Consider the following 12,146-nt stretch of genomic DNA (forward strand, 5'->3'; position numbering starts at 1 on the left):
ATCCCTGCTGGAAAAATTCCTGTATATCATTGACAATACTCCATGAGCTACTCTTGCAGCCCGTCTGCACTGCTCAGAGAACTTCATATCTGCCTGCACAACCAACCCCAAGTCCCTTTCATTCTCTACCACTGTCAATGTAGTACCACAGAGTTGATACGTTGCTCTGGGGTTGCTGTTTCCCATGTGTAGTACTTTACATTTGTCAATGTTAAACTTCATTTGCAACCTCTCAGCCCATCTGCTCAACCTTTCCAGATCCTTTTGCAGCAGCATAGTGTCAGTAGTGTCCTTGACAACCCTGCCAACCTTTGTATCGTCTGCAAACTTGGACATTAAGCTTGATATACCATCATCAATATCATTTATAAATACAGAAAACAATAATGGACCCAACACTGAGCCCTGAGGGACTCCACTAATAACATTAGTCCACGATGAGCAGTGTCCATTGATTACCACTCTCTGTCTTCTCCCCCTCAACCATCCCTTTATCCATAGCAGCAATTTGCCTCCAATGTCACACTGTTCCAATTTGTGTAGCAGTCTTCCATGTGCAACAGTATCAAAAGCCTTTCTAAGATCCAAGTATATAATATCAAAGCTATTCCCTGCATCCAGTTCTTTTGTGACTGCATCATAGTATCCAATCAAATTGGTCAGGCAAGACTTCCCCTTAACAAAACCATGCTGTGTCCGAGCTATAACTGAAGTCTTGTCTAAATGATCCTGCAGTGCTTCTTTAACCAGTGCCTCCATTAATTTTCCTGGAACAGAAGTTAAGCTCACAGGTCTATAATTACTTGTGTCAGCCTTTGATCCTCCTTTGTGAATTGGGGTCACATTTGCACATTTCCAGTCTATGGGTACCTCCCCTGAGTCCAAGGAAGCTCTCATAATTATGGCTAAGGGTTTGCTTACTTCCTTTGCTGCCTCCTTTAATATAACTGGATAGATCCCATCCACCCCGGGTGCCTTTCTTGTGTTTATCTTCAACAGTTTCTCCTCCACTTTACTCCCAGTTATTTCAAGATTCTGTAGCTTACTGCTAGAGTTGAATACACCTCTGGCATTCCCCTCACTGAATAACTCCTCATGTGTGAATGTCGATGCAAAATATTCATTTAGTTTGTTAGCTACCTGAGCAGGATCATCAACAGTTGACCCATCAATATCAAGTGGACCAATCTGATTCATCCCCTTCCTTCTAGAGTTTACATAAGTAAAGAACTCTTTGCTGTTTTTCTTTGCATCCCTTGTCTAATAACATTTGTCCAAGAAGAGCAGTGTTCATTGATTACCACTCTCTGTTTTCTCCCACTCAGGCATTCCTTTATCCATTGTAGCAACTTACCCTTAATGCCATACCTCTCCAATTTGTACAGCAGTCTTCCATGTGCAACAGTATCAAAAGCTTTCCTGAAATCCAAGTATATGATATCAAAATTATTTTTGGCATTCAGTTCCTTTGTGACCATATCATAGTATCCAATCAAATTGATCATACAAGACCTCCCTTTAACAAACCCATGCTGTGTCTTAACTATTACTGCAGTCTTGTCTAGATGATCCTGCAATGCTTCTTTATCCAATGATTCCATTATTTTCCCCTAGTTTAACTTGTGTTTCCGGGAAAATAAAGGAATCACTGGGTAAAGAAGCATTACAGGATCATCAAGACTGCAGTAATAGTTAAGACACAGCATGGGTTTGTCAAAGGGAGGTCTTGTCTGACCAATTTGTTAGATACTATGATGTGGTCACAAAGGAACTGAATTCCAAAAATAATTTTGATATCATATACTTGGATTTCAGGAAAGCTTTTGATACTGTTACATATTGAAGTGGAACAGTATAAAAAGATACTGTTGCACATGAACATATAGCAAAATAGTGATTCAGTTTTTTAATTCTGCTATGTGTTAACACAAGAGAATTAAAATTCTTATTTTGGAATAGGGAAATATCTCCATTGAAATATCTTCCAAAACTTCAGTTAATTTGTATTATTATGTACAATTTACAAAATGTCTTGATTTTGTTCAGGGGCTATTATGTGAAGAGTGATAATAAAGTGAAATCTTTTAATGAGTTTGATTTGTGAGGAAGCCTTGGGTGGATTTTTACAACTGATTAACTATAAACAGTTTCTTCTCATCTTTTACTTCATTCTGCTATTCTGAAATGTTTTATTATTAAGACTGACATTTTGAGCATCAAGATAACTATTTATATTTGGGCCCTTGCCTCCATAGTATCTCTGTTTCAAAACCTAACAAGAGTTGATTCTTCTATTCTGGATTAAATGTGCTTTATTAAGTATAATATTTAGTCTTGGTATATACAAAATGATCTAATAAAAATCAGTTTTCTTTAATCCACAGCTTTGGCCAGTTGCGCTAATAGAGCTTTTGGCACATGCTCTAAAGCATTCATAAAATTAGAATCATTGGAAAACCTGACATCAGAAGAAAGGAAAGAATATGAAGACCTCGCAATTGATATTTTTGTAAAGTAAGTAATAGAACTGTTATTTTAATTATCATTTAAATTTATATATCAGCAAGTTAAAAAAAAATGTATTCCATATAATTTCTTCATTTGACTATCAAAACTAAAACTAAGTGGCTGCATACATTTTTATAGTTATATCCAATTCCAAAAAAATTGCTCGAAATTTTTTGGAATTGGATATAACTGTAATTTCAACAAGATTTGGTCTCTGGGGAAACGAGTTGGCACCCTAGAGCAAAATCAAACCGGGAACATGACATAATTAATGTCTAATTATAAGTAATGTGACATTTTCTTGAGTCCAACCTTAAGATTGGATCTTCTGGTGTAGAATTCTCTTGTTTTTCACAGGAAGTAGTCTTACTGGGGTATTCAATTGTAAGGGTAACCTGGAATATATTCTGTAATAAGGACAGTGGGTATAGAACCGGAGTATGGCTGCCAGGTGTAAACATTGATCATGTAACAAATTGACTATCAGTTCTTAAGGATACTAAAGTGTAAAAAAAATCCATGTGGGAACTGATGATATAAATCATAAGCAAGCTGATAACTGAGTCATGAAATATAAAGTTTTGTTGAGAGAATGTTATGTCTGCAGTTGCCAATGTTCTTGTGTCTGCAGTTCTGCTTAGACATGATAGAATAAATTATATAATGAAAGCTTTGAAATTAATCCAGACTTGAGGGACTCTGCAAGGTTTATTGTGGGGAGGGGGGAAGTTGTTCTGGCCTAGCTTCCTTAGTTACTAGCAGGAATATTTATAAAGGTGGAACTCATTTGAACAGAGGTAGTGCAATTGTTTTGTTAATGTCATTAAGGAGGCCTTAGGCTTTAGGAGGGTTTGGGAAGTCATAGAAATGATACAGCTTAGTGGCATTGAGCCAAATTTATACTTCCACCCTCCTCAGGAGTACTGTGTGCAACCTCTAATCACTTTATGCAAAGAAAGAGATGTTGAATTATGTACAAAAAGAACAAGCAGCCACGGATCAAAAAGGCCTGTTTAAGCAATTATAAAGAATGTATTGAGTAAAAAGCATTAAAATGGGAAATTTAATGTATCTGTGTAGTAAATGCCATGAGTATTTTAAATAAATTAAACAAATTTCAGCTTTTGATTAACTCAACCAATATTGATATAGTAGGGCTAACAGAGACATGGTATTATTCGGAGTTAGAAGGTGAAGAATTTCATTAAGGTAAAGGTAAATATGTTGCATTCAGGAGAGATAATAAGGGTCAAAGTTGGGGAGGAGGATCATCTTCATATCAAAAGCTTCCTAAAAGTGATCAGAGTGTGCTGCTAAACAGATCAAGTTCAGCTGGATGTAGAATCTGTGTGATGAGAGATAACTTGTAGTAAATTGAAAATGATAGTGTGGGATAATTTCATGTTACAGATGAAATTATTCTGAGGAGTATAATAAAAATCTCTTTAGGAAACATGAATGGGCAAGAAAGTGTGATTGCTCCATTATGGGTGTTATCAACCTACCTCTTTAGGTTGGAAATCATAGACCACCATGCAAAAAAAGTTTTTTTAAGTTTTTTTTTTTTTAACATCTTGATGATTGTTATGTATCCCATGCCAGAGAAAGTACAAGGGGCTTTGATATCCTTGATCTGGTTCTCACCACGATTTCAAATTGCACAAAAACTTGATAGTGCAGGAACCAATAGTGCATAATGACAATAATATCATAAATGGATAGTGTCCAAAGAAATTTTTGTGGTCAGAGGAAAAGGTAAAGGCTTCAGTGCTTCAGTTTCAAAATGGTGGGGGATGTGGGGGGAGAGAGAGAGAGAGAGTGAAAGAGACCAAAGTAGATTGAGATATCAGTTGGACTCTATTAACTGGAGAGACAACTGCTGGATACAAGTTAATTATGGGATTTTTTTTAATTTAAAACAATGCATACATACACAGCAATGAAACTAATAACACTATGTTTTCAGAAGGCTGGATTTTATGGTGCAAAGATGGCCTTTAGTCACCTTTGTTTTAACGAAAGCCAACTGGGTGGGTGAGAAGTTCAAGAGTAAATGCTATATCTTCTTCTAAGATGAAGGGAAGTTTTCATAGCAGTGATCTTAATTATTTTTTAGTATAAACTATTTGTGTTATATTTAAGGCAGTATTTTTTATCAATATTGCATCATGTCAAATGAATAAATAAGTGAAATTTGAATATTTTAAACAAGGGCCAAAACTTTTTGGTTTCATCTTGTTTCAAATATAATTTGTTACCTTGCATAAGCCTAATGACAGCTTGACCAAACTCTTCACATCTTTTGCTTTAAAACTGCAATGCTGACTTTGTTCCATCCAGCCACCAAACATATGTCAGCTTTTGCTAAACAGATGACATTCCCAATGAAACTATGGTTGCATAACAATGCACTGGCTCATTGACTTAGTGGTATAGAATAAAACCTTGAAAGATGGAATTTGATCCCTAGGAATTCTGTGAAGGGTTTCTGAGGATTTCATTTTTAAATTCAAATTTTTTTTTCAGGCATTTCATATATGAATGTTAAAATTTTGAATAAACACTGTATATAATAAGAACAGTTTTTTCATTAGCTAAGACATGTGTCCTTAAAACCTTAACATCTGAGAAAGTTTAGTAGTATAAACACCTTTTGGAGCTAAGGTTGCTTGCTTGTATTCCCAAAAACAGTATATAATTTTCTCTCCAGTTTTGAAATAATGACTTTATTATTGTTAATTTGATAAGTTAAATGTTTCGTACAAGCCAATTCTACAAATTTCAAAATTACAGTCAATATTTACAGTCCAGTCATATGAACATCAGAGAGCAAAGAAATTAGTTTTATCATTTTGAGCTCTTGTGGATCAATACAAATTATCTAGACCCAGGTGTAACTGGAAAGAATAGCAGCCCACTAAACCCATCAGTGTCAGTTCATAAAGAAGAAAAGATAGAGCTTCTGCAGAAAATGCAGTTACACTGTGTGACCATTTGATGAAGGAAACTTAGTGTACATAGGAAGTTAGGCGCCTCCGTAGCCAGGTGGGCAGGAGCAGCAATGCGTAGCACACGCTTCTTGATTAGACCGGGGTTCGAGCCCGTGAGCACCAAATACGGAGGATGCGGAAAGGTCAGGGAATGACCACCACATATCCCCGGAGCAATATGGCCTTAGTTGCTAATGCTCCTAAAAACCAGACAACAACAACATAGGAAATTGGATGTGACATTACCAGAAAATTATTATGTGAAATTGTATTAAAGCTGCATTTTCAGCAGCATCAAACATCAGTTTTGTTACATTAAAACTGGTTGTAGCTGCAAGGACTTTTCCATGAATTTTGCTGAACAGAGCTCTAGTGAAAACAGGACTTGCACAATGTGTGCACCATTTGTACTGAATATAATAATGAATACAATGCTCAACAGAATATATCTCTTCATATTCTCTATAATTTAATGAAAATAAGAGTACTTTATAAGTACTTTATAATTGCCTATGTCCCTCTTTCTCATTTCAGCATACTTTACAATGATGGCATTGTTGATGCAATAATGCCATTTAACACTTTTATTATATTTATTACAAAAAATAAAAAAAAAAAGGGAAAGTCTTTGCGATAATTAAATAGAACTTGTTAAACATAAAGAATTAATATATATATATATCTGTTAAATGAAATTAGTGTTGTTATTGGGTCTGTTTACTGCACGTGTTGTGTGTTTTTAAATTACAATAGTGCAGCAATAATTATAGTTGTCTTTTGTCTTTATTGGCTTACAAATTATTACACAAACAGATGTATGGTATACTTTGTACACCATATTTTTTTGAAAAAAAATAGTAATAAAGCAATTTGAAATAAAGGCAATTGTTCATTCTTTACTATTTTAACATTTTCTGTATTTTCAAAACCTTTTAAGTCTTTTATAAAAAAATTAATAAAATTGATAATCTAGAAAAAAGTTTCATAAGTAGGTGTGTACATGCATTGTATAACTTTTTTTTTAAAGATGATTAATTTTATTTCAATTTTTTATTAAAAGATTAAAAAATCAAATCAAAAATTCAAATCTCTCAGACTGTTGATGTATAACATACCAAAAGTGTGAAAGATTTGATATTTTTTTACATCTGTTCTCAAATTCTAACACAATTCAGATTAAGATTGAAAAGTCAAAAATATACTGATAGATTAAAATTCATTGTCATCAAATATATATTTAAATTTTTAAGTTTTATTTATTTATTTATTTTTTGCTACAACATTTTGTTGAGAGTTAAGAATATTTAAATTTATGTTTGCAAAGATAAAAATACTACTACTGTAGTATTCGGATGCATTTTCTTATGCTTCTGCAGTAATTATTGGATCACAGTTAAAACATTAATAGTAGAATTCATAGCAAACCCTAAAATTTTGTACAGGTGATATGTATTATTTTATTACATATTTAAATTTCTAGGCATCAACCCAAAGATTCCCGAAGTAGTAAAGCTGAATGTACAGCCTGTGAGACAATGATTCCTGACTGGTAAGTTCTTTAGCATTGGAATTTAGACTCTCTTAATAAAATTTAGTTGACTTTTATTTTTTTTGTCTTTAGAACTTTAGATGCTAATTCATTGTGAAAGATCATTTAAGAAATATTTAATGCTAACAGGAAGCTAAGTATTTCATTAAAAAAATTATAAAAACAAAAAGTAATGATTATTTTTGAGATCAGATTGGATTGAATTTGGGTTTTATGGTGCAAAAACAACTGAGGTTATAATGTACCAGCTTTCAAAATCAGAGAAAGAAGTGAGTGATAGGTGGTGGATGTAGTATAGAGAGAGATTAGCATTAGTAGAGGCATATGATGCAAGAAAGCAAGCTTATGCAGCATCAGCCAAAAAAAAAAAAAAAAAAAAAAACACCAACTCTCCCATTTCTCCCCTCCGTTCGCCAAATACCTATCCAGTTCAGCCTTAAATTTATTTAGGCTATCAACTTCCACAACTATGGTTAAGTGGGAGAAGACAGAGGGTGGTAATCAATGGGTGCTGCTCTTCGTGTACTAATGTTATTAGTGGAGTCCCACAGGGTTCGGTCTTGGGTCCTCTGTTGTTTTGTGTATTTATCAATGATATTGATGAAGGTATATCAGGCTTAATGTCGAAGTTTGCATATGATACAAAGGTTGGCAAGGTTGTTAATGACAGTAATGGCAGTGTGCTACTGCAACAGGATCTAGATAATTTGGGCAGATGGGCTAAGAAGTGGCAACTGAAGTTTAACCTTGACAAATGCAAAGTACTGCATATGGGTAGAAGTAACCCCTAGAGAAACGTACCAACTGTGTGGTATTACACTTAGGGTGGTAGAAAATGAAAAGACCTGGGAGTAATTGTGCAGTCAATGAAGTTTTCTGAGCAATGCAGACAGGCTGCCAGGGCAGGTCATGGGGTTTTGTCAATGATATATAGGAATTTTGCTAGCAGGCAAAAGGAGGTGATTATCCCTCTGTATAAGGCAATGGTCAGGCCACGCCTTGAGTACTGCGTACAGGTCTGGAGGCCTCATTTTAGGAAGGATGTAGATTTACTTGAGCGCGTACAGAGAGGGGCAACAAGATTGGTGAGGGGAATGAAGGGATCCTCTTACCAAGAGAGGCTTAAGTTCTGCAAATTGCAGTGGCTGGAGACTAGGCACCTGCGCGGTGATCTGATTGAGGTATATAAGGCCTTGAATGGGTTGAGCACGCTGAATTCTGATGGGATCCTTCCACTTGTTCAGATTACGAACCTAAGGGGGCATAAATTCAAATTAAGAAAAGACAGATGTAGACAAGACCAATTAAAAAATTAAATGATACATGAAATTTGGAAGAATATACGTGATAATTGGAATAATTATTAATACGCATAATACGCATAGATGTGCAGAATTTGCCTTTAGCCAGCGGGTGGTTAATTGCTGGAACAAACTTCCATCTGTCGTTGTGGAAGTTGATAGGTTGAATAAATTTAAGGAGGAACTGGACAGGCATTTGAAGGGAATGGTGTGATTTTTTTTTTTTTTTTTTTGGCTTATGCTGCATAAGCTCATACACATGCTTTCTTGCATCACATGCCACTACTACTACAAAAAAGGATGGAAGTCTGCCACCAACCAACTACCCACTGGCTAAAAGGCAAACTTCCGTACATCTCTCCTACATCTGTCTTTCCTCAATTTGAATTTATGTCCTCTCAGGTGATTATTCTGAGCCAGAGGAAGAATCCCATCAGCATTGAGCATGCTAAAACTGTTCAAGACTTTATACACCTCAATCGGATCACCTCGCAGGTGCTAGTCTCCAGACACTGTAATTTGCAAAACTTAAGCTTTTCTTTGTAAGAGCAACCCTTTGTGCCATTCACTAATCTTGTTGCCCTTCTCTGTACTCGTTCCAACAGCTCTACATCCTTCTTAAAATGAGGCCTCCAGACCTGTATACAGTACTCAAGGTGTGGCCTGACCATTGCCTTATACAAGGGAATAATCACCTCCTTATCCCTGCTAGAAAAATTCCTGTATATCATTGACAAGACACCATGAGCTACTCTTGCAGACTATCTGCACTGCTCAGAAAACTTCATATCCGCCTGCACAATTATCCCCAGGTCATTTTCATTCTCTACCACTGTGAGTATAGTTCCAGAAGTGGCACTGCAGTCGTGGAAGTGTACGGACGCATCTGCACGAAGCTCCACTTGATGTAAACGGCGGATGACGGTATTGCGCGATCTTCGATTTAGTCAAGTATTACAACATGGATTTTTCAGGTTTGAAGAGTATCACAGATGAAAGTAAGTAAATTAAGTAAGGCAAGAATAGTTTTTGTGATTGTATTTGCCTATTTTTGCTCTTTTGAGAGTGTTTTTGCTCAGTGCGACCGCTACAACTTCAGCGGTAGCAAGCCCACTGGCATAGCCACTGATTAGAGTACATCTCAAAAGTCCAAAAATTTTGAATACATTATACTTCAAACTGCTTGTGATAAGGTTATTTAGTATGGAAAAATATAATACAGTCAATTCCGGTTATTTGGAACACATCAGGACTAGTGCATTTTGGCCCGATTAAGCGGTTGCCCCCAATTATCCGAAGTTTCGTGTAAATAGTTAAAAATGCAATGGACATTTACAATTGGTTCACTGTACAATCAAATCACGTTATGATGGACTCAGCATAGTAAAGTACTGTTCACTATACGATGTAGTAAGCGCCGGTCATTGTGATCACATTTGTGAATCTAATTTTAATTCTATTAAACAGCAATTCTAATTAGTGAAAATAGGAGGAATATTATCCACAAGCTATAAAAGTAAAGATATATTAAGCACAAATTTACCCTTTATTACCTTACCAATTAAAAAATTAAATGATACATGAAATTTGGAAGAATATACGTGATAATTGGAATAATTATTAATACGTACTGTAATATGTACATACTAACTAGTTGACATTTTTGTTCACTGACATTTGTAGGTGGGGGTTAAAATTTAAAACAGTAAAAAGATAAGCAATCAATAACAAAGAACACGGCACACACAAATTGCAAGTAACACGATACGCGCAAGTGAGAACAGAGTACCTAGTTATGAAGCTTTAAAAATGGGAATGAAGAGAAGATTCTGAAGATTATTTTTTTTTTATACGATTGATGATTCCATAGCAGTGTAAACACATTTTACCATAATAACCCACAGAATTCCAGCTGTCGGTATTATCGCAAATTCAATAAGATCGAGTTTACTATCAGTTTATGTAGAGTTCACTAACAGAAAAGCCCAATAAACAGGTGACTGCTAATTGTTTTTATTGTTTTATGGGTGTGACCTCCAGAAATCCGATTGAACTACATGGTACGGTCGGAGACAATCATAGGGTAATCTTCAGTGCTGCGGTCTCCTGCCCCGATTAAATGGCATGTTGTCCCAATTAAGCGAAGTAAACACTGGCTATTTTCTCGATTCGGTTCTGTTTTTTAAGATTTGCCCCAAATAAATGGCTGTCCCGATTAACCAGTGGCCCAAATAACCGGAATCCACTGTACTACTGACAAAATTAACTTAAACTTAGTTTATAAGATAGTTTTCTTTGTCTACAGGCGTTTCCCGCCAAAACTGGAAAATCGCGATTTTTATTGCTACAAAAGTGAATTTAATGCAGAAATTATGGCTGAAAAATCAAATAATGACAAAATTCTGGACAATGACTTTAAAAGACTCCTCTGAAAATGAAGCTAGAGTGCTCAGGGAGAAAGCCCCTGTTAATGAGGAAAATGGTAATGAACTGGATAGCTGGCCTCCTGGCCTCAGTATTAAGAAGGGCAGGAAAGGAAAAAATCAAGAAACTATAGAAATTCCAGAGATGTAACAAAAGACAGAAGAATAACTAAAACTAGACTACCTACCAAATTTGACTGACCCCTATCAAACAGGCAAAGGAAACCAGAGTGTATCTAGAAGAATATATGCACAAGCAAACCGACAGGATTACTTCTGCAATTAGGCTGCAGATAGTGAACTGTTGGTCACTGCTTGAGCAGCGCCTGATTGAATTAAACACAGAGAACCAAGTGTTAAAATCAAAATTAGAGGTTACAACTGAGGAGAAGAACAACTATAAAACAATGAACACATTAACTTATGCCCAATGTGCAAAGGTTAATGGCAAACAGGACATAACTAAAGCAAAACAAATAGCTACTAAGCAACCTAATATAAACAAGGAAAGCAACATTATTATTCTGAAAGCAAAAAGTGACTCTACCCATAAAACCAGTGAGGCAGTTAAGGACACAGTGGTAACAAAGTTGAGGCCTCATCTGAGAGAAATAAAGATAAACAACATGTGGAAAATCAGGAATAATGGAGTCCTGATCGAGGTAGCAAGCAAAGAAGATCTAAGAAAAATATAAAACCATCCTGAGATGGAAAAACTGGGCTTCCTCTCTGAAAAACCAAAAGGGAAAAACCCTAATATTATAATCTTTGATGTACCTGTGTCAGTAATAGAAAAAGAATTCATGATGGATATCTACTTCAAAAACATCCTTTAACAATGAAATGACAATAGATGAATTTGCTGCTGAAAAGAGCAACAAAAAACAAAAGGAATGGACAACTCAACATAATTGCAGAAATTACACCAAAAATTTGGAAGGTATTGCAGGGACAACAGAGAATCTATGCTGGCTGGACCAGTCATAGATTTAGGGAACACTTCCCTATCCAAAGTTGCTTTAACTGCCATAAATATGGTCACATTGCCAGAGACTGCAGTCAGAAAGAACCTGTTTGTGGTCACTGTGCAGTAACTGGCCATGATTACAAAAATTGCAAAAATAAGTCTCAGCAGCCAAAATGTGCTACCTGCAAGGCAGCACGGCTGACTGACTATACAGTATCAGGGATGATAAATGCCCCAGTTATAAAAAAAAAATGGCAAAACTTATTCAGTCTAGGACCAACTATGGACCAGATTGAAAACGTAAATGTGACTAGGGCTCTAAATCTTGTCCAATTGAATGCTCAAAGAGCAAGAGCCATTGTAGATCAGATCAAACTCAAATTGGAAGAAAATAATATAGATATCTTG

The 12,146-nt window shown here is 35.6% G+C and overlaps 1 protein-coding gene across 1 annotated transcript in view; it reads left to right on the top strand.

Moving 5' to 3' along the window:
• Oseg4 (intraflagellar transport protein Oseg4) overlaps window positions 1-12,146 on the top strand; it is a 270,266-nt gene that overhangs the window by 242,279 nt on the left and 15,841 nt on the right. The window contains exons 31-32 of the mRNA XM_090385309.1: window positions 2,385-2,514; window positions 6,979-7,047. Coding sequence (XP_090241435.1) covers window positions 2,385-2,514; window positions 6,979-7,047 — 199 coding nt within the window. The remainder of the gene's footprint in view (window positions 1-2,384; window positions 2,515-6,978; window positions 7,048-12,146) is intronic.

This window comes from Mastigoproctus giganteus, chromosome 11 (assembly GCF_048544385.1).
Source record: "Mastigoproctus giganteus isolate SK-2022 chromosome 11, ASM4854438v1, whole genome shotgun sequence".
Classification (NCBI taxonomy): domain Eukaryota; kingdom Metazoa; phylum Arthropoda; class Arachnida; order Uropygi; family Thelyphonidae; genus Mastigoproctus; species Mastigoproctus giganteus.